Source organism: Solanum tuberosum, unplaced genomic scaffold, assembly GCF_000226075.1.
Source record: "Solanum tuberosum cultivar DM 1-3 516 R44 unplaced genomic scaffold, SolTub_3.0 scf00194, whole genome shotgun sequence".
NCBI classification, from domain to species: Eukaryota; Viridiplantae; Streptophyta; class Magnoliopsida; order Solanales; family Solanaceae; genus Solanum; species Solanum tuberosum.
The window spans coordinates 1-19,069 of NW_006239120.1; the positions used below are offsets into that span (position 1 = coordinate 1).

At 30.1% G+C, this 19,069-nt stretch overlaps 4 protein-coding genes and 1 pseudogene across 4 annotated transcripts in view; all 5 read right to left on the minus strand.

Annotated features, from left to right (window-relative positions):
* Positions 1-725: 725 nt before the first annotated feature.
* Positions 726-1,435, minus strand: LOC102592599 (non-specific lipid-transfer protein 2-like; annotated as a pseudogene).
* A 4,041-nt stretch (positions 1,436-5,476) lies between these two features.
* Positions 5,477-6,343, minus strand: LOC102588710 (non-specific lipid-transfer protein 2). Its single transcript, XM_006355217.2, has 2 exons — positions 5,918-6,343; positions 5,477-5,723 (listed from the first exon to the last, which is right to left on the minus strand). Exons 1-2 carry the CDS (start codon positions 6,250-6,252, stop codon positions 5,714-5,716), a joined length of 345 nt encoding a protein of 114 aa, XP_006355279.1. The 5' UTR covers positions 6,253-6,343; the 3' UTR covers positions 5,477-5,713.
* A 2,213-nt stretch (positions 6,344-8,556) lies between these two features.
* LOC102589363 (non-specific lipid-transfer protein 2-like) lies at positions 8,557-9,237 on the minus strand. Its single transcript, XM_006355219.2, has 2 exons — positions 8,826-9,237; positions 8,557-8,626 (listed from the first exon to the last, which is right to left on the minus strand). Exons 1-2 carry the CDS (start codon positions 9,164-9,166, stop codon positions 8,617-8,619), a joined length of 351 nt encoding a protein of 116 aa, XP_006355281.1. The 5' UTR covers positions 9,167-9,237; the 3' UTR covers positions 8,557-8,616.
* Positions 9,238-12,747: 3,510 nt separating this feature from the next.
* LOC102589043 (non-specific lipid-transfer protein 2-like) lies at positions 12,748-13,600 on the minus strand. The gene is made up of 2 exons (XM_006355218.2): positions 13,188-13,600; positions 12,748-13,013 (listed from the first exon to the last, which is right to left on the minus strand). Exons 1-2 carry the CDS (start codon positions 13,520-13,522, stop codon positions 13,004-13,006), a joined length of 345 nt encoding a protein of 114 aa, XP_006355280.1. The 5' UTR covers positions 13,523-13,600; the 3' UTR covers positions 12,748-13,003.
* A 4,770-nt stretch (positions 13,601-18,370) lies between these two features.
* The window catches only part of LOC102577501 (non-specific lipid transfer protein a7), a 21,930-nt gene continuing 21,231 nt past the window's right edge, over positions 18,371-19,069 (minus strand). Inside the window, exon 2 of the mRNA XM_006355221.2 lies at positions 18,371-18,603. Coding sequence (XP_006355283.1) covers positions 18,594-18,603 — 10 coding nt within the window. The 3' untranslated portion in view covers positions 18,371-18,593. The remainder of the gene's footprint in view (positions 18,604-19,069) is intronic.

Genomic DNA, 19,069 nt, shown 5'->3' on the forward strand with positions numbered 1-19,069 from the left:
TTAATATATAGAAAATTATGATATTAACCATGTAAGACTGTTTAATCTGTTTATTAGACATCTTCTCAATCGTATTTATGAAAAATATTTTTGTGAGCAAACATTTTTTATATAGAGTTGAGCAAACATCAGAGGGTAGTCTTTTTTTTGTTTTTCGGGTAGAGTTGAGCAATGTATGAGAGACTCAATCGATCTGTCAATTGTATCTTACAGATTCTTTTACCTCATTATAATGTGGGGCTTTCCAACTAATAAAATTCAAATTTGATTAGATACCAATATGAATACCAAATATCTAGTGAAACCTTGAATGTTGGGGTTTTGAATGACTTTGGACCACTCATTCAACATTTTGCATGTTGTTAGAAAGATTCAATATATATAACCTGAAATTTTCCTTGTGCATTTAATTACATATACCTATATGCTCACACTTTGGTGATATTTGTCAAATTCTAACCAAATTTATTTAGTGTAAATAAGTTATCTCAGTTGGTTGATTGTGTAAATAATTTTAAACCATTGATAATAAAAGTAAAAGCAAATGTATGAAGAAAGAAAAAAAGTAGAATATCATGTATATATTACTATGAAGATTGGGTTGTAATACAACCAACCACCAAGGTTCATTACATTTACTCGACTATATATAAGTACTCCAACAAATACAAATACAAAAGAAAAGAGACAACATATAAAATGATGGATTAAACTCGATCGATCAATATATCCACCTTTATTTTTCTCCGCAAGCTAGATTACGTTACTACCAAATTATGCCTTTAGAAAATTGAGCTTTCATCAATCTTACTGGACCCTGCAAAATACCATATTAAATCAACATTATGCGATGCGTGTACACATCATTTTGTAATATGTTAGACCATATAATTTGACTGCTAGACATATATACTATGAGACTATAAAAAATATATTATATTGACGTCAATTTCACAAAATATAAATAACGTACTTGGAGCAGTCAGTGGAGGGGCTGATCTTGTAAGGAATGTTTACGCCACAAACTCTAGGGATACCAGCGGCTTTGCCCACATTAATGCCTTTAATAGCACTAGACCACAAACTCTAGGTATACCAGCGGCTTTGCCCACATTAATGCCTTTAATAGCACTAGCGGCTGATTTGAGGCAAGTGCATGCTGTCTTTCGATCCGCTGGGGTCTTGGCTGCACCCAACAGACCCTTAATACCACCACAACACCCTCCAATAGGGCCGCGACCCTGAAGATAAGGGAGGCATGGAGCCAAGCCAGACGTAACCTGGCCGCAACTCAATGCCTCTGCATGGGGTGCAACCACCACCATGCACAAAACAACAAAGCATGCAATTTTGCCAAACATTTCCATTGTTACAAAAATTAAGTAAAGATCTATAGAAATATATAGTAGAGAATGATATAGTACTACAAATGTATTTGCTTGAGTGTTGGATGCAAAAGCTAGTGACAACTTTGCGTATTTATAGGAAATTGAGAGTAAATTAATCAATGGAGGAATATTGAGAGAATTAGTTGGGAGTTGAGTTAAATCAAATGATGGTGTATAATAATTAGGGAGGTGCCTATAAAGTCAAGTTTAGTTGTTACGTGACTAATTTTTATTGAACTACGCATATACGATTTAGGGCCCTTGGTAACCTACTCTGCAGTATATGACTTGATAAATATATTTCCATCGGTTCGTTATACTAAAAGAATATATTATTCATTACGTTTCACTTTTCATATATTAAGGAATTTATTTTTTCATGTTATTAATTACTTATATATTCTCCAAATAATTTTTTAAGAAATAAAATAATACATCAATTATATGAATATTATAATATTAAAGAGATTTACTTCGCTCCACTGACAGTGGATAAGAAAATTACACCATCAGTTTATTTATAAAAATACTTATTTTCCTTAATTTAATTATTATATTTTCACATTTAAAGATTAATAATTTTCAGTTTCTCTTTTTCTTTTTATTTTTCAAAACACATTGTACGTATCAAAGATTTTTTTTTGAAATAACACTCAAATATTCTCCCCAAAAATAGGAAATAATGAGTCTTTTGTAGAATATATTAGAAGAAATATTGTATATATTATCTTTGTGTATTAATTAGTAGTATATATCTTGTTTGCTTACACTTTTTCAACCTATTGTGTATTGAGGTGTGTTGTACAAATACATGAAAAATGCAAAAAAAATTAATGCATGTATTAACATGATTATCGACCCAATTGCCAAAACATTTACTATATATACCTTTTTCATCTTATTTGTGGATAACAGAAATGCATAGTATTACACCATAACAAATAATGCATAAGAACTAATTTTTGTATATAAATAATATGAACATAACTAATACAAAAAATACTAATACATTTTATTTAAACATTATTCTTATACATCCTATCAAACGTCCCCATAACACCTACCTGGGCACTTACATCCTTTTCCACCTTAAATTTAATAATGGCCCATTCATTTTCTTGTGCAATGTTCAGTGAGGGGACTCTGACTGCCCATATCTAAATACATCTCAAGAAAACCTTTTTGAGATGTGCGTTTTCATGGCATGCATTAAGTTCACTGTCGTCCCTATGGATTTGATCTATTCACGCTTCGTAAAAATAATTTTTAGCAACAATTCATTAATAATAATAGCTTAATTTTATTAAATATATATTTTTAGCGATAACAAACACACTTTTTAATATTCCTAAAACCTATCGTGACATTGAATTCACTGACATTTTAACTATTATCGATAAAAATCACCTTAATATACTCTTTGTTAATATATATATTTATTACCGCTAAATATTATTTTTATGGTAGTGTTACACTCTATTTTATTTGGAGAAAATTTTCTCTTCAATGTGTTGTTAACGTATCTATATCATCACTTAGAATTTAGATCGAGGAGAAAGAAAAGAATTTTTACTTCCTTCCTTGCCTTTCTCTCCAAGACTCCAACCAAACAAAGAACAAACGTTATATTGCTTTAGTTTATGATACAGCAAATTAATTTTTTGTCTTCAAATTAAGTTATGACTCACTCTAAATCATTTTTATTTATCTAATTTTCAAAAAAAAAAATACTCCTTCTGTTTTAAAAGGAATGATTCATTTTCTTTTTCGACAACACTTTAATTTCAACTTTTCATAAAGGGCCCTAAAATGACAATGAGATGGACACATGTACTGCCATCTGACTAATATTGTGAATCAACCATGGATATACTGCCATGCTCACACGTCTCAAAGCACCCACACCGGATTTCATTTAATGATTTGGGGTTCAACTATTTCTTTTAACTTATTAAGATTTTGAGTTTGAATTTCTCTGGGTATAAAAATATCTCTGTTATTAGAAAGTGCTTTAGCTTTAAAGCAGATATCGGACCGAAAAACCAAATAGAAAAAAGGCCATATACATATACAGTTCCTTAGATTTGCTTTCATTTTTTTTTTTCATTTCAATATAGCTTATTTCGTCCTTTAACTCCATTTTTTAATATATCATTTAAATACAAAAAATAATAATAAATAAATAACATATATTAGATAATAACTATTAAAAAGGTAAAAAATACTATAATTATTTCTCCAATCCAACCCTAAGTCCCTACATACTCTTCAATCCAACAATCGTTCCCTATTCTTAAGATATGAAAGTACCCTCAATTTTATCAATTATTTGTTCAATATTCGGTATATGAAAATTTGTATAATCTTATACTTAAACCTAGCTTATTTCACAAATGAAATATCATCAACATTAACTTGAATTATATCACCAAGCACAAAGGAACAAGGGATGGCCGTTCGATTTTTTTCTAACTCCGATTCGATACTTCAGTTTTTAATTTGTCAATGGCGTCTGCCGAATATGTATCAAGGTAATCATTTTTTTAAAGTTTGATTCGATTTAGTACTGTTTTTTTTTTAGTTTGGTTCAATAAATAATTGGATTTGGTTCATTCGTTTTAAAGTTCGATTCAATTCAATTCGATTTTTTAATTTGATTCGACCCGATCTTTCGATATATATGATCATTCTATAAGGAAGACATAGCCAAAACATCTTTCACCTAGACAATTTGACATCTTTTTCTTGCCTTTGTTTAGCAACGCTTAAGTAACATTGTTAACTTGATTTGAAATCTACGCTTCAACCCATTTTAAAGTACTTATATTCACACAGTAAAAAATAAAAAAATAAAATCTAATTATTTTTTCCTCAAGATATATATTAAGCTAAGAGAGTGTTGATAGAAAAGGAGGTAGATAAAGAAAATAAATGAATTAAGTAAAAGTAGATGAAGGGGAAAAAAATGGAGTTGAAGAAAAAATAGAGGAAATAAATAGGGGAATAGACTCTTAATTAATAATAAAAATATTGAATATTAACTATAACAAGAATCCCTTATGCGCTTTAAAAGGTGAGTACTCTCATTAATTTGTACTTAGTCAGTATTTTGTGTTTAAATAATACTCGTATATGAAAAATGAAGTTAGAGGGTTAAAATGAAACAAGATTGAATTAAAGTGTCAAAATAAAATTTAGAGACAAATTTAAGGAATTGTGTTTTTGTTTGGCCTAGTAAAAATAATACATATTTAATAATTTGTTTGGTATAGTTTTAAAATTTGCATTAGTTGTATATTTTATTTGATATTATGTTATGTATAATTAATATATAGAAAATTATGCTATTAACCATGCATGTAAGAGTGTTTAATACGTGCATTAGACATCTTCTTAATCGTATTTATGAAAAATATTTTTGTGAGCAAATATTTTTTCTATAAAGTTGAGCAAACATCAGAGGGTAGTTTTTTTTTGGGTAGAGTTGAGCAATGCATAGACTCGATCGATCTGTCGATTGTATCTTACAAATTCTTTTACCTCATTATAATGTGGGGCTTTCAGCTAACAAAATTCGAATTTGATTGGATATCAATATGAATATCAAATATCGAGTGAAACCTCGGATGTTGGGATTTGAATGACTTTGGACCACTTATCCAACATTTTGCATGTTGTTAGAAAGATTCAATATATATAACATGAAATTTTCATTGTTCATTTAACATATACCTATATGCAGTGGCGGATGTAGAGTGTGTCCAGGGGGTCATCCGACCCCCTCGGAAAAAAAATTACACTATATATATAAGATCAATTTTTTGTGTACGTGTATATATTTAAAATTGAACCCCCTAGCATATGTCAAAGGAGTAGCTCAATGGTTTATGGGGTTCAGGATTTCGCCTATGTTTTATTTGAACCCCCTTGATAGAATTCCTACCTCCGCCACTACCTATATGCTCACATTTTGGTGAAATTTCTCAAACTCTAACCAACTCAAAATTAGTGTAAACAAGTTATCACAGTTGGTTGATTGTGTAAATAATTTTAAACCATCGATAATAAAAGTAAAAGCAAATGTATGAAGAAAGAAAAAAAGTAGAATATCATGTATATATTACTATGAAGATTGGGTTGTAATACAACCAACCACCAAGGTTCATTACATGTACTCCAACAAACACAAATACAAAAGAAAAGAGACAACATATAAAATGATGGATTAAACTCGATCGATCGATATATCCATCTTATTTTTCTCCGCAAGCTATATCACATTACTACCAAATTATGCCTTTTGGAAAATTGAACTTTCATCAACCTTACTGGACCCTGCAATACCATATTAAACCAACATTAACAAATTGATAGTATGCGATGCGAGGATATACCCATCATTTTGTAATTAACATGTTAGACCATATAATTTTACTACTAGATATGATTTTATCAATCAGACATATATACTATGAGACTATAAAAAAGTATTATATTGACTTCAATTTCACAAAATATAGATAACGTACTTGGAGCAGTCAGTGGAGGGGCTGATCTTGTAAGGAATGTTTACGCCACAAGCACTAGGGATACCAGCGGCTTTGCCCACATCAATGCCTTTAATAGCAGTAGCGGCTGATTTGAGGCAAGTACATGCTGTCTTTCGGTCCGCTGGGGTCTTGGCTGCACCCAACAGACCCTTAACTCCACCACAACACCCTCCTAGAGGGCCGCGTCCCTGGAGATATGGGAGGCAAGGAGCCAAGCCAGATGTAACCTGGCTGCAGCTTAGTGCCTCTGCATGGGGTGCAACCACTATCATGCACAAAACAACAAGGCATGCAATTTTACTAACCATTTCCATTGATACAAAAACTGAGAAAAGATAGAAATAGTAGAGAAGTTTTATGGACTACAAATGTATTTGCTTGAGTGTTGGGTACAAAAGCTAGTGAGAACTTTGGGTATTTATAGATAGAAAGTAAATTAATTAATGAAGGAATGAGAGAATTAGTTGAGAGTTGGGGTTACGTGTGCAAATTTTATTGAACCACACTACGTTTTCTGGCTCCATTCTTTTTTATGACTGCCCATATCAAACCTTAATTTCCCTTTAGTTTTTTATGCACAGAATACAAAAACTTTTTTTGAGATGTCCCATTAGGATTGTCTTAAAAAAGTAGTTTTTAAGTCAAAAAATAAAAAAGTTAAATTGAAATGATTTTTAAGTAAAAAAATAAAGAGTAGGACGGGATGTCTATTTTTGGTTTTTGACTTATTTTAAGTCCTTTTAAATTTATTTTAAGTCGTTTTTGACCTCGCCAAACACTTTCTAACTTATTTTAAGTCATTCTTTTACTTATTTTAAGTTATTTTTTATATTTATCAAATACTTACGAAAGTAAAAAACTGATTTAAAAGTAAATTTAACTAACTTTTAAGTAAAAAATTGAAACAATGTATTTAGACACTTTTATACTCTGTTGTCTATATTTATGATTTGACAATTTTTTAAAAATAATAATTTTTTTTCCCATTGATCTTTAATAAAGAGGATGCATTTATCCATCAAGAAGCCAAAATACATAACAGAGGAGATCTGACTCGAGGAGCTACCAAAATGAAACAGACTCCATTCACAAGGGCTAACAAAATGGATTTTGGAACCAAAAGGAAAATATTTTACTATGTTTAATTTTGGAATCATAAGGGCAACATTTTACTATGTTTAGTTTGGTTCGATAAGTAATTAGATTTGGTTCATTTTGTTTTGAAGTTCGATTCAATTCAGTTCGATTTTTTAATTCGATTCGACCCGATTTTTCGATATATATGGTCATTCTACAAGGAAGACCTACCAAAACATCTTTCACCTAGACAAATTGACATCTTTTTCTTTGCCTTGTTTAGTAACGCATAAGTAACATTGCTGAATTGATTTGAAATCTGAGCTTCAACCCACTTAAAGTACTTATATCCACACAGTAAAAAATGAAAAAAATAAAAAATAAATCTAATATTTTTTTCCTCAAGATATATGTTTAGCCAAGAGAGAGTTAATAGAAAAGGAGGTAGACGAAGAAAATAAATGAATTAAAAAAAGTAGATGAAGGGAAAAAATAGAGTTGAAGAAAAAATAGAGGAAATAAAAATAGGGGAATAGACTGGTTAATAATAAAACTATCAAATATTAACTACTCTATAGCACGAATCCCCTATGCGCTTTAAAATGTGAGTAATCTCACTAATTTGTACTTAGTCAGTATTTTGTGTTTAAATGATACTCGTATATGGAAAATGAAGTTAGAGGGTTAAAACGAAACAAGGTTGAGTTAGACTATCAAAATAAAATTTAGAGAAAAATTTAAGGAATTGTGTATGTGTTTGGCCTAGTAAAAATAATACATATATTTATAATTTGTTTGGTATAGTTTAAAATTTGCATTAGTTGTATATTTTATTTGATATTATGTTATATATAATTAATATATAAAAAAAATTATGATATTAACCACGTAAGACTGTTTAATACGTGTATTAGACACATCTTCTCAATCGTATTTATGAAAAATAGTTTGGTGAGCAAATATTTTTTCTATAGAGTTAAGCAAACATCAAAGGGTACGGTAGCCCTTTTTTTTTTTTTGGTAGAGTTAGAGCAATGTATGAGAGACTCGATTGATTCTGTCGATTGTATCTTACGGATTCTTTTATAATGTGGGGCATTCCAGCTAATAGAATTCCAATTTAATTGGATATCAATATGAGTACCAAATATCGAGTGAAACCTTGGATGTTGGTGTTTGAATGACTTTGGACCACTTATCCAACATTTTGCATGTTGTTAGAAAGATTCAATATATATATAACATGAAATTTTCCTTGTGCATTTAACATATAGATGCTCACACTTTGGTGAAATTTCTCAAATTCTAACCAACTCAAAATTAGTGTAAACAAGTTATCTCAGTTGGTTGATTGAAGAAAGAAAAAAAGTTGAATATCATGTATATATTACTATGAAGATTGGGTTGTATTACAACCAACCACCAAGGTTCATTACATGTATATATAAGTACTCCAACAAATACAAATACAAAACAAAAGAGACAACATATAAAATGATTGGATTAAATTCAATCGATCGATATATCCATCTTATTTTTCTCCGCAAGCTAGATTACATTACTACCAAATTATGCCTTGGAAAATTGAACTTTCATCAACCTTACTGGACCCTGCAATACCATATTAAACAAACATTAACAAATTTTGATAGTATGCGATGCGAGTATATACACATCATTTTGTAATTAACATGTTAGACCATATAATTTTACTACTAGAGATATGATTTTACCAATCGACATATATACTATGAGACTATAAAAATATATATTATATTAACGTCAATTTCACAAATTATAGATAACGTACTTGGAGCAGTCAGTGGAGGGGCTGATCTTGTAAGGAATGTTTACGCCACAAGCACTAGGGATACCAGCGGCTTTGCCCACATCAATGCCTTTAATAGCACTAGCGGCTGATTTGAGGCAAGTGCATGCTGTCTTCCGATCCGCTGGGGTCTTGGCTGCACCCAACAGACCCTTAACTCCACCACAACACCCTCCTAGAGGACCGCGTCCCTGAAGATAAGGGAGGCAAGGAGCCAAGCCAGATGTAACCTGGCCGCAGCTTAGTGCTTCTGCATGGGGTGCAAGTGCAACCACTACCATGCACAAAACAACAAGGCATGCAATTTTGCTAACCGTTTCCATTGATACAAAAACTGAGAAAAGATAGAACTACTAGAGAAGTTTTATGGACTATAAATGTATTTGCTTGAGTGTTGGGTACAAAAGCTATTGAGAACTTTGGGTATTTATAGATAGTAAATTAATTAATGAAGGAACGAGAGAATTAGTTGGGAGTTGGGGCTACGTGCGCAAGTTTTATTGAACCACGCTACGATTCCTGGCCCTCTGAAAAGCCACATCCATCACGATAGGGCCCATTTAGAGAATTAGGGTTCGAACTCGAAACTTCTGATTAATAACTTCATCCACTACTTTACATCTTTGGATGATAGGAGTAATATAATATGACATGATAAATACTGTTTTACTCCCTCTCTCAAAATAAGTGCTAATTTCGCAAAATTAGGTATCATATTACTTTCGCTCTTATCCAAAATATATGTCATTTCATTTTTCAAACAATATTTCACAATTAGATGTGTAAAAATCATAGTACGTGAGCCAATTTAATTCAAAGTAAATGAGTCATCTTTGTACGTTTATCATGATACCATTAGATAGCTCCATTCTTTTTTATGACTTCCCATATCAACCTTAATTTCCCTTAAATTTTTTATGCACCGAATACAAAAACTTTTTTTGAGACGTCTTGTTTGGATTGGTTTAAAATATAGCTTTGAAGTCAAAAATAAAAAGTCAAACTGAAATTACTTTTAAGTAAAAAAAATAAAAAGTAGGGGAGACCTACTTTTAATTTTTAACTTATTTTAAGTCATTTTAAACTTATTTTAAGTCGTTTTGACCTTGCCAAACACTTCCTAACTTATTTTAAGTTATTTTTTATATTTGTCAAATACTTTCAAAAATAAAAAATTAATTTTAAAATAGGTTTAACTAACTTTTAAGTCAAAAAAACTGAAGCTATAGAATTGAGCAACTTAAAATGTATTTAGACACTTTTATACTCTCTTGTCTATATGTATGATTTGACAATTTTTTTTAAAAATAATAATTTTTTTTCCATTGATCTTTAATAAAGAGGATGCATTTATCCATCAAGGAGCCAAAATACATAACAGAGGAGATCTGACTCCTGAAGCTACCAAAAAGAAACAGACTCCATTCACAAGGGTCAAGGGCTAACAAAATTGATTTTGGAACCAAAAGCACAACATTTTACTATGTTTAGTTTTGGAACCAAAAGGCAACATTTTAATATGTGTAGTTTGATTCGATAAGTAATTAGATTTGGTTCATTTTGTTTTAAAGTTTTAGATTCAATTCAGTCCGATTTTTTTAATTTGATTCGACCCGATTTTTTGATATATATGGTCATTCTACAAGGAAAAGACCTAGCCAAAACATCTTTCACGTAGACAAATTGACATCTTTTTATTTGCCTTGTTTAGCAACGCATAAGTAACATTGCTGACTTGATTTGATATCTGAGCTTCAACCTATTTAAAGTACTTATATCCACACAGTAAAAAATAAAAAATAAAATAAAATAAATCTAATTTTTTTTCCTCAAGATATCTATTTAGCCAAGAGAGAGTTAATAAAAAAGGAGGTAGATGAAGAAAATAAATGAATTAAATAAAGTAGATGAAGGGAAAAAATTGAGTTGAAGAAAAAATAGAGGAAATAAAAATAGGGGAATAGACTGGTTAAAAATAAAAATATCGAATATTAACTACTCTATAACAAGAATTCCTTGTGCGCTTTAAAAGGTGAGTTATCTCACTAATTTATACTTGGTCAGTATTTTCTATTTAAATGCTATTTGTCTATGAAAAATGAAGTTAGAAGATTAAAATGAAACAAAGTTGAGTTAGAGTGTCAAAATAAAATATAGAGACAAATTTAAGGAATTGTGTCTGTGTTTGGCCTAGTAAAAATAATACATATATTAATAATTTGTTTGGTATAGTTGTACAATTTGCATTAGTTGTATATTTGATTTGATATTATGTTATATATAATTAAAATATAAAAAAATTATGATATTAACCATGTAAGAATGTTCAATAAAATTATTAGATATCTTTCCAATCGTATTTATGAAAAATATTTTTATGAATAAATACTTTTTCTATAGAGTAGAGCAAACATCAAAGGGTAGTATTTTTTTTTTTTTTTTGGTAGAGTTGAGCTGAGAGACTCGATCATTTGTCGATTGTATCTTATGTATAATTTTTTAAAAGTAACATTTGCACAACTTTTAATACAAGGACATAATTTATATGGTGACGTATTATAGGAAAAATTGCATAAGTTAATCCTTTTTCGTTATTCAATCTATGAGTTAATAACCTTGATGGTCACTCAACTATCAACTCTTTTCACAGAAAGTCACTCAACTTTCATTTTCAACTCAAAAGTCACTCAACTATGACTTCTTTGCATAGAAAATCACTCAGTCTATTTAATTAATTTTTTTCACTAAAATTTGCTGGAATTTTGATTTTTAATCAAAATTTTAAGAACGAAATACATATCCATTTAAATCATTTAACCCGACCCACTAAAAATATGATATTGAACTTTTTATTTTACTATTAGTTCCCCAAATCATTCTCTCTTGTCACCTTCTTTCTCATAAGCATTCTTCTTTTTTTAATTTCTCAATTTCAAAATCTCTATTAAGTAGGAATTTATAATGAATTACTCCTTTCGTTTTATCTAGATTTAAGTACACAATATTCAATTGCTTCTTCAATTCCCTCTGTTCCTCAGAGTCCATTTGGTGTGTTGGATGCAACATGTTTAAGTTACAGAACTGATGGCTCAGAAGTTGAGTCGCGTTTGAATTCATCGCATAGTAGTCCAGTGAATAGGAGAAAGCTAAATACTTAGAGATGGATTGGATGAACATTAAGTGGAAAGAAGGCCTTTTGTCAAGTTATTATGATATAGTTGAATGAGAGTTTTGTGATCTTTTGAGAATTACAATGCACCCCACAACACATAACTTCAAAATAAAGAAAGTTAGGAAATATTATGAAGAAAATGAATACATATAATGGTGGTGAGGAAAAGAGATTCTAAGTAGTTGGATCATTTTGGTGGTTGGAGATTGAAGAAAAGATATATAGACAAAAGGTTTCATTCCATTAATATATATATAAAAAAAAGTTGGCTGTAAAATATTAGACTTCTTGACAGCTAAAGAAGTCAAAATTAATTAAGGCAAGAAATTAGAATGCAAAACAAAACAAAAAAACACACAAAAAAGAGCAACTCTTATAATCTTGTCTTGCTTTTGAGAAATTAAAAAGGAAAAGAAAAGAGAAGAAGAATGCTAGGAGAAAGAAGGAAACAAGAGAGAATGATTTAGGGAATTAATGGTAAAATAAAATTTTTAATATTATATTTTTAGCGGGTTGGATTAAATGGGGCAGGTCATTAAATGGTTTAAATGAATATGTATTTGGCTCTAAAATTTTGGTTAAAAATAAAAATTCCATGTCAGCAAATATGCTCACACTTTGGTGAAATTTCTCAAATTCTAACCAACTCAAAATTAGTGTAAACAAGTTCTCAGTTGGTTGATTGCGTAAATAATTTTAAACCATTGATAATAAAAGTAAAAGCAAATGTATGAAGAAAGAAAAAAAAGTAGAATATCATGTATGTATTACTATGAAGATTGGGTTGTAATACAACCAACCACCAAGGTTCATTACATGTACTCGACTATATATAAGTACTCCAACAAACACAAATACAAAAGAAAAGAGACAACATATAAAATGATGGATTAAACTCGATCGATCGATATATCCATCTTATTTTTCTCCGTAAGCTAGATTACATTACTATCAAATTATGCCTTGGAAAATTGAACTTTCATCAATCTTACTGGACCCTGCAAAAACCATATTAAATCAACATTATAAGATGCGAGTACACATCATTTTGTAACATGTTAAACCATATAATTTTACTACTAGACATATGATTTTATCAATCGACATATATACTATGAGACTATAAAAAAGTATTATATTGACGTCAATTTCACAAAATATAGATAACGTACTTGGAGCAGTCAGTGGAGGGGCTGATCTTGTAAGGAATGTTTACGCCACAAGCACTAGGGATACCAGCGGCTTTGCCCACATCAATGCCTTTAATAGCAGTAGCGGCTGATTTGAGGCAAGTACATGCTGTCTTTCGGTCCGCTGGGGTCTTGGCTGCACCTAACAGACCCTTAACTCCACCACAACACCCTCCTAGAGGGCCGCGTCCCTGGAGATAAGGGAGACAAGGAGCCAAGCCAGATGTAACTTGGCCGCAACTTAGTGCTTCTGCATGGGGTGCAACCACTACCATGCACAAAACAACAAGGCATGCAATTTTGCTAACCATTTCCATTGTTACAAAAATTGAGAAAAGATAGAAATAGTAGAGAAGTTTTATGGACTACAAATGTATTTGCTTGAGTGTTGGGTACAAAAGTTAGTGAGAACTTTGGGTATTTATAGATAGTAAATTAATTAATGAAGGAACGAGAGAATTAGTTGGCAGTTGGGGTTACATGTGCAAGTTTTATTGAACCACGCTACGATTCTTGGCCCTCTGAAAAGCCACGTCCATCACGATAGGGCCCATTTGGAGAAATAGAGTTCGAATTCGAGAGCTCTGATTAATAACTTCATTCACTACTTTACATCTTTGGATGATAATATAATATGACATGATAAATAGTGTTTTACTCCCTCTCTCAAAATAAGTGTTTATTTCGCAAAATTAGGTATCATATTACTTGGCTCTTATCCAAAATATATGTCATTTCATTTTTCAAACAATATTTCACAATTAGATGTGTAAAAATCATAGTACATGAGCCAATTTAATTCCAAGCAAATGAGTCATCTTTGTACGTTTGTCATGATACCATTAGATAGCTCCATTCTTTTTTATGACTGCCCATATCAACCTTAATTTCCCTTAAATTTTTTATGCACCGAATACAAAAACTTTTTTTGAGACGTCTTGTTTGGATTGACTTAAAAAAAAAGCTTTTAAGTCAAAAATAAAAAGTCAAACTGAAATTACTTTTAAGTGAAAAAATAAAAAGTAGGGGAGACCTACTTTTGGTTTTTGACTTATTTTAAGTCATTTTAAACTTATTTTAAGTCATTTAGACCTTGCCAAACACTTCCTAACTTATTTTAAGTTATTTTTTATATTTGTCAAATACTTTCAGAAATAAAAAACTAATTTAAAAATAGATTTAACTAACTTTTAAGTCAAAAACTGAAGCAATAGAATTGAACAACTTAAAATGTATTTAGACACTTTTATACTCTCTTGTCTATATGTATGATTTGACAATTTTTTTAAAAATAATAACTTTTTTCCAATTGATCTTTAATAAAGAGGATGCATTTATCCATCAAGGAGCCAAAATACATAACAGAGGAGATCTGACTCATGAAGCTACCAAAATGAAACAGACTCCATTCACAAGGGTCAAGGGCTAAAAAAATTGAATTTGGAGCCAAAAGCACAACATTTTACTATGTTAAGTTTTGGAACCAAAAGGACAATAGTTTACTATGTTTAGTTTGGTTCGATAAGTAATTAGATTTGGTTCATTTTGTTTTAAAGTTAGATTCAATTCAGTTTTATTTTTTAATTTGATTCAACCCGTTTTTTTGATATATATGGTCATTCTACAAGGAAAAGACCTAGCCAAAACATCTTTTACGTAGACAATTTGACATCTTTTTATTTGCCTTGTTTAGCAACGCATAAGTAACATTGTTGACTTGATTTGATATCTGAGCTTCAACCTATTTAAAGTACTTATATCCACACAGTAAAAAATAAAAAATAAAAAAAAATAAATCTAATTTTTTTTTCCCTCAAGATATATATTTAGCCAAGAGAGAGTTAATAAAAAAGGAGGTAGATGAAGAAAATAAATGAATTAAATAAAGTAGATGAAGGGAAAAAATGGAGTTGAAGAAAAAATAGAGGAAATAAAAATAGGGGAGTAGACTGGTTAATAATAAAAATATCGAATATTAACTTCTCTATAACAAGAATTCCTTATGCGCTTTAAAAGGTGAGTTATCTCACTAATTTGTACTTAGTCAGTATTTTATGTTTAAATGATATTTGTATATGAAAAATGAAGTTAGATGGTTAAAATGAAACAAGTTGAGTGAGAGTGTCAAAATAAAATTTAGAGACAAATTTAAGGAATTGTGTCTGTGTTTAGCCTAGTAAAAATAATACATATATTAATAATTTGTTTGGTATAATTGTGAAATTTGCGTTAGTTATATATTTTATTTGATATTATGTTATATATAATTAATATAAAAAAAAAAATTATGATATTAACAATGTAAAGGTGTTCAATAAAATTATTAGACATCTTTCCAATCGTATTTATAAAAAATATTTTTGTGAGCAAATATTTTTGCTATAGAGTAGAGCAAACATTACAGGGTAGTATTTTTTTTTTTTTTTTGGTAGAGTTGAGCTGAGAGACTCGATCATCTGTCTATTGTATCTTACGAATAATTTTTCAAAAGTAACATTTGCACAACTTTTAATCAAGGACATAATTTATATGGTGACGTATTATAGGAAAAATTGCATAAGTTAGTCCTTTTTTGTTATTCAATCTATGAGTTAATAATTGATGGTCACTCAATTATCAACTCTTTTCACAGAAAGTCACTCAACTTTTATTTTCAACTCAAAAGTCACTCAACTATACTTCTTTACATAGAAAGTCACTCAGTCTATTTAATTATTTTTTTCACTAAAATTTGTTGACATAGAATATTTATTTTTAACCAGAATTTTAAGAACCAAATACATATCCATTTAAACCATTTAGCCCGACCCACTAAAAATATGATATTGAACTTTTTATTTTTACCATTAGTTCCCCAAATCATTCTCTCTTGTTTCCTTCTTTTCTCCTAAGCATTCTTCTTTTTTTAATTTCTCAATTTCAAAATCTCTATCAAGTTAGGAATTTTATAATGAATTCCTCCTTCGTTTTATCTAGATTTAAGTACACAATATTCAATTGCTTCTTCAATTCCATTTGTTCCTCAAAGTCCACTTGGTGTGTTGGATTCAACATGTTTAAGTTACAGAACTGATGGCTCAGGAGTTGAGTCGCGGTCGAATTCATCGCATAGTAGTCCAGTGAAGAGGAGAAAGCTAAATACTTAGAGATGGATGGATGAACATTAAGTGGAAAGAAGGCCTTTTGTCAAGTTATTATGATATCGTTGAATGAGAGTTTTGGTGTGATCATTTGAGAATTACAATGCACCCCACAACACATAACTTCAAAATAAAGAAAGTTGGGAAATATTATGAAGAAAATGAATACATATAATTAGGGGGTACATAGGTCGGTTTGGTTTGTTTTTTCATTCAAAAAAACCTAAACCAATTATGTCGGTTTATTAAATCTAAAAACCAAATCAAACCATGCAAAGTTGGTTTTTTCGGTTTCGGTTTTAGTCGGTTCTTTCGGTATTTCTCAGTTTTTCGGCTTTTTACAACTATACGATGTTTGAAAATGTGATCAAATATATTTTCACTTACCTGTGTGATAAGCTAAACTTAAGAAATGTTAAATGAATAGAAATTTTAGTAAAATCGGTAAAATTCACATGAGTACAAAATATATTTTTTTGAAATATCAACGTTCATTATGTTAAATTAATAAGATTAAAGGATACAGTCAAACAGAATACAAAACGAAATATTTACAAAGTAAATTGTTAACTTCGAATTTGAAAAACTATAACAATATAATTGTAACTTCGGATCTTAATACAAAATAAAATATTTACAAATTTTACAAGCCCAAATTTGAAATAAAATATATAAACATTGAAAACTATAAACTAACTAAAAATATATTAACAAAGTAGATTATAAATAATATTTTTTTATCTATAAATAAAATAATATATATATATATATATATTATATCTGTTTGGTTTGGGTTCGGTTTGAATTTGTTTTGTTTAATACCAAACCAAATCAAGCGTGGTCGGTTTTTTTTTTTCAACCGTCAAACCAACCAAACCAAACCACAAGTCAATTTTTTTTTTCGATTTGATTTGATTCGTCGGTTCGGTTTGACTTTACGATTTGACTTGTACACCCCTACATATAATGGTGGTGAGGAAAAGAGATTCTGAGTAGTTGGATCATTTTGGTGGTTGGAGATTGAAGAAAGGATATATAGACAAAAGGTTTCATTCCATTAATATATATAATAAAAAAAAGTTGGAGCTGTAAAATATTAGACTTCTTGACAGCTAAAGAAGTCAAGATTAATTAAGGCAAGAAATTAGAATGCAAAAAAAAAAAGAAAAAAAAGAGTAACTCTTATAATCTTGTCTTGCTTTTGAGAAATTAAAAAAGAAAAGAAAAGAGAAGAGGAATGCTAGGAGAAAGAAGGAAACAAGAGAGAATGATTTAGGGAATTAATGGTAAAATAATTTTTTCAATATTATATTTTTAGCGGGTCGGATTAAATGGTTTAAATGAATATGTATTTGGTTCTAAAATTTTGGTTAAAAATAAAAATTCCATGTCAGCAAATTTTAGTGAAAAAAACAATTAAATAGGCTGAGTGACTTTCTATGCAAATAAGTCATAGTTAAGTGACTTTTGAGTTGAATATGAAAGTTGAATGACATTTTGTGAAAAAAGTTGATAATTGAGTGATCATCAAAGTTATTAACTCTTCAATCTATCAACGACCAATAGAAGTTGTGGTATAGTAATAAGTGTTTATGTATTTTTAATCAAAAGATTTGAATATGAATTTTCTCTGGTACAAAGTCACCTTTTTTAGAGATTCTTTTACCTCATTATAATGTGGGGCTTTCCAGCTAATAGAATTCGAATTTGATTGGGTACCAATATGAATACCAAATATCGAGTGAAGCCTTGGATGTTGGGGTTTGAATGTCTTTGGACCACTTATCTGACATTTTGCATGTTGTTTGAAAGATTCAATATATATAACCTGAAATTTTCCTTGTGCATTTAATTACATATACCTATATGCTCACACTTTGGTGAAATTTCTCAAATTCTAACCAACTCAAAATTAGTGTAAACAAGTTATCTCAGTTGGTTGATTGTGTAAGTAATTTTAAACCATCGATAATAAAAGTTAAAGCAAATGTATGAGGAAAGAAAAAAGGTAGAATATCTTGTATATATTACTATGAAGATTGGGTTGTAATACAACCAACCACCAAGGTTCATTACATGTACTCGACTATATATAAGTACTCCAACAAACACAAATACAAAAGAAAAGAGACAACATATAAAATGATGGATTAAACTCGATCGATCGATATATCCATCTTATTTTTCTCCGCAATCTAGATTACGTTACTATCGAATTATGCCTTGGAAAATTGAACTTTCATCAACCTTACTGGACCCTGCAATACCATATTAAACCAACATTAACAAATTGATAGTATATATGCGATGCGAGTATATACACATCATTTTGTAATTAACATGTTAGACCATATAATTTTACTACTAGACATGATTTTATCAATCAGACATATATACTATGAGACTATAAAAAAATATTATATTGATGTCAAAAAATATAGATATAGTGGAAAGAAGGCGAATAGCGTACTTGGAGCAGTCAGTGGAAGGGCTGATCTTGTAAGGAATGTTTACGCCACAAACACTAGGGATACCAGCGGCTTTGCCCACATCAATGCCTTTAATAGCACTAGCGGCTGATTTGAGGCAAGTGCATGCTGTCTTTCGATCCGCTGGGGTCTTGGCTGCACCCAACAGACCCTTAACTCCACCACAACACCCTCCTAGAGGGCCGCGTCCCTGGAGATATGGGAGGCAAGGAGCCAAGCCAGATGTAACCTGGCC

Excerpts from the sequence above, each read along its gene's own strand:
- LOC102589043 (XM_006355218.2), bottom strand. The coding sequence starts at position 13,522 with ATGGAAATGGTTAGCAAAATTGCATGCCTTGTTGTTTTGTGCATGGTA.
- LOC102589363 (XM_006355219.2), bottom strand. The coding sequence starts at position 9,166 with ATGGAAACGGTTAGCAAAATTGCATGCCTTGTTGTTTTGTGCATGGTA.
- LOC102588710 (XM_006355217.2), bottom strand. The coding sequence starts at position 6,252 with ATGGAAATGGTTAGTAAAATTGCATGCCTTGTTGTTTTGTGCATGATA.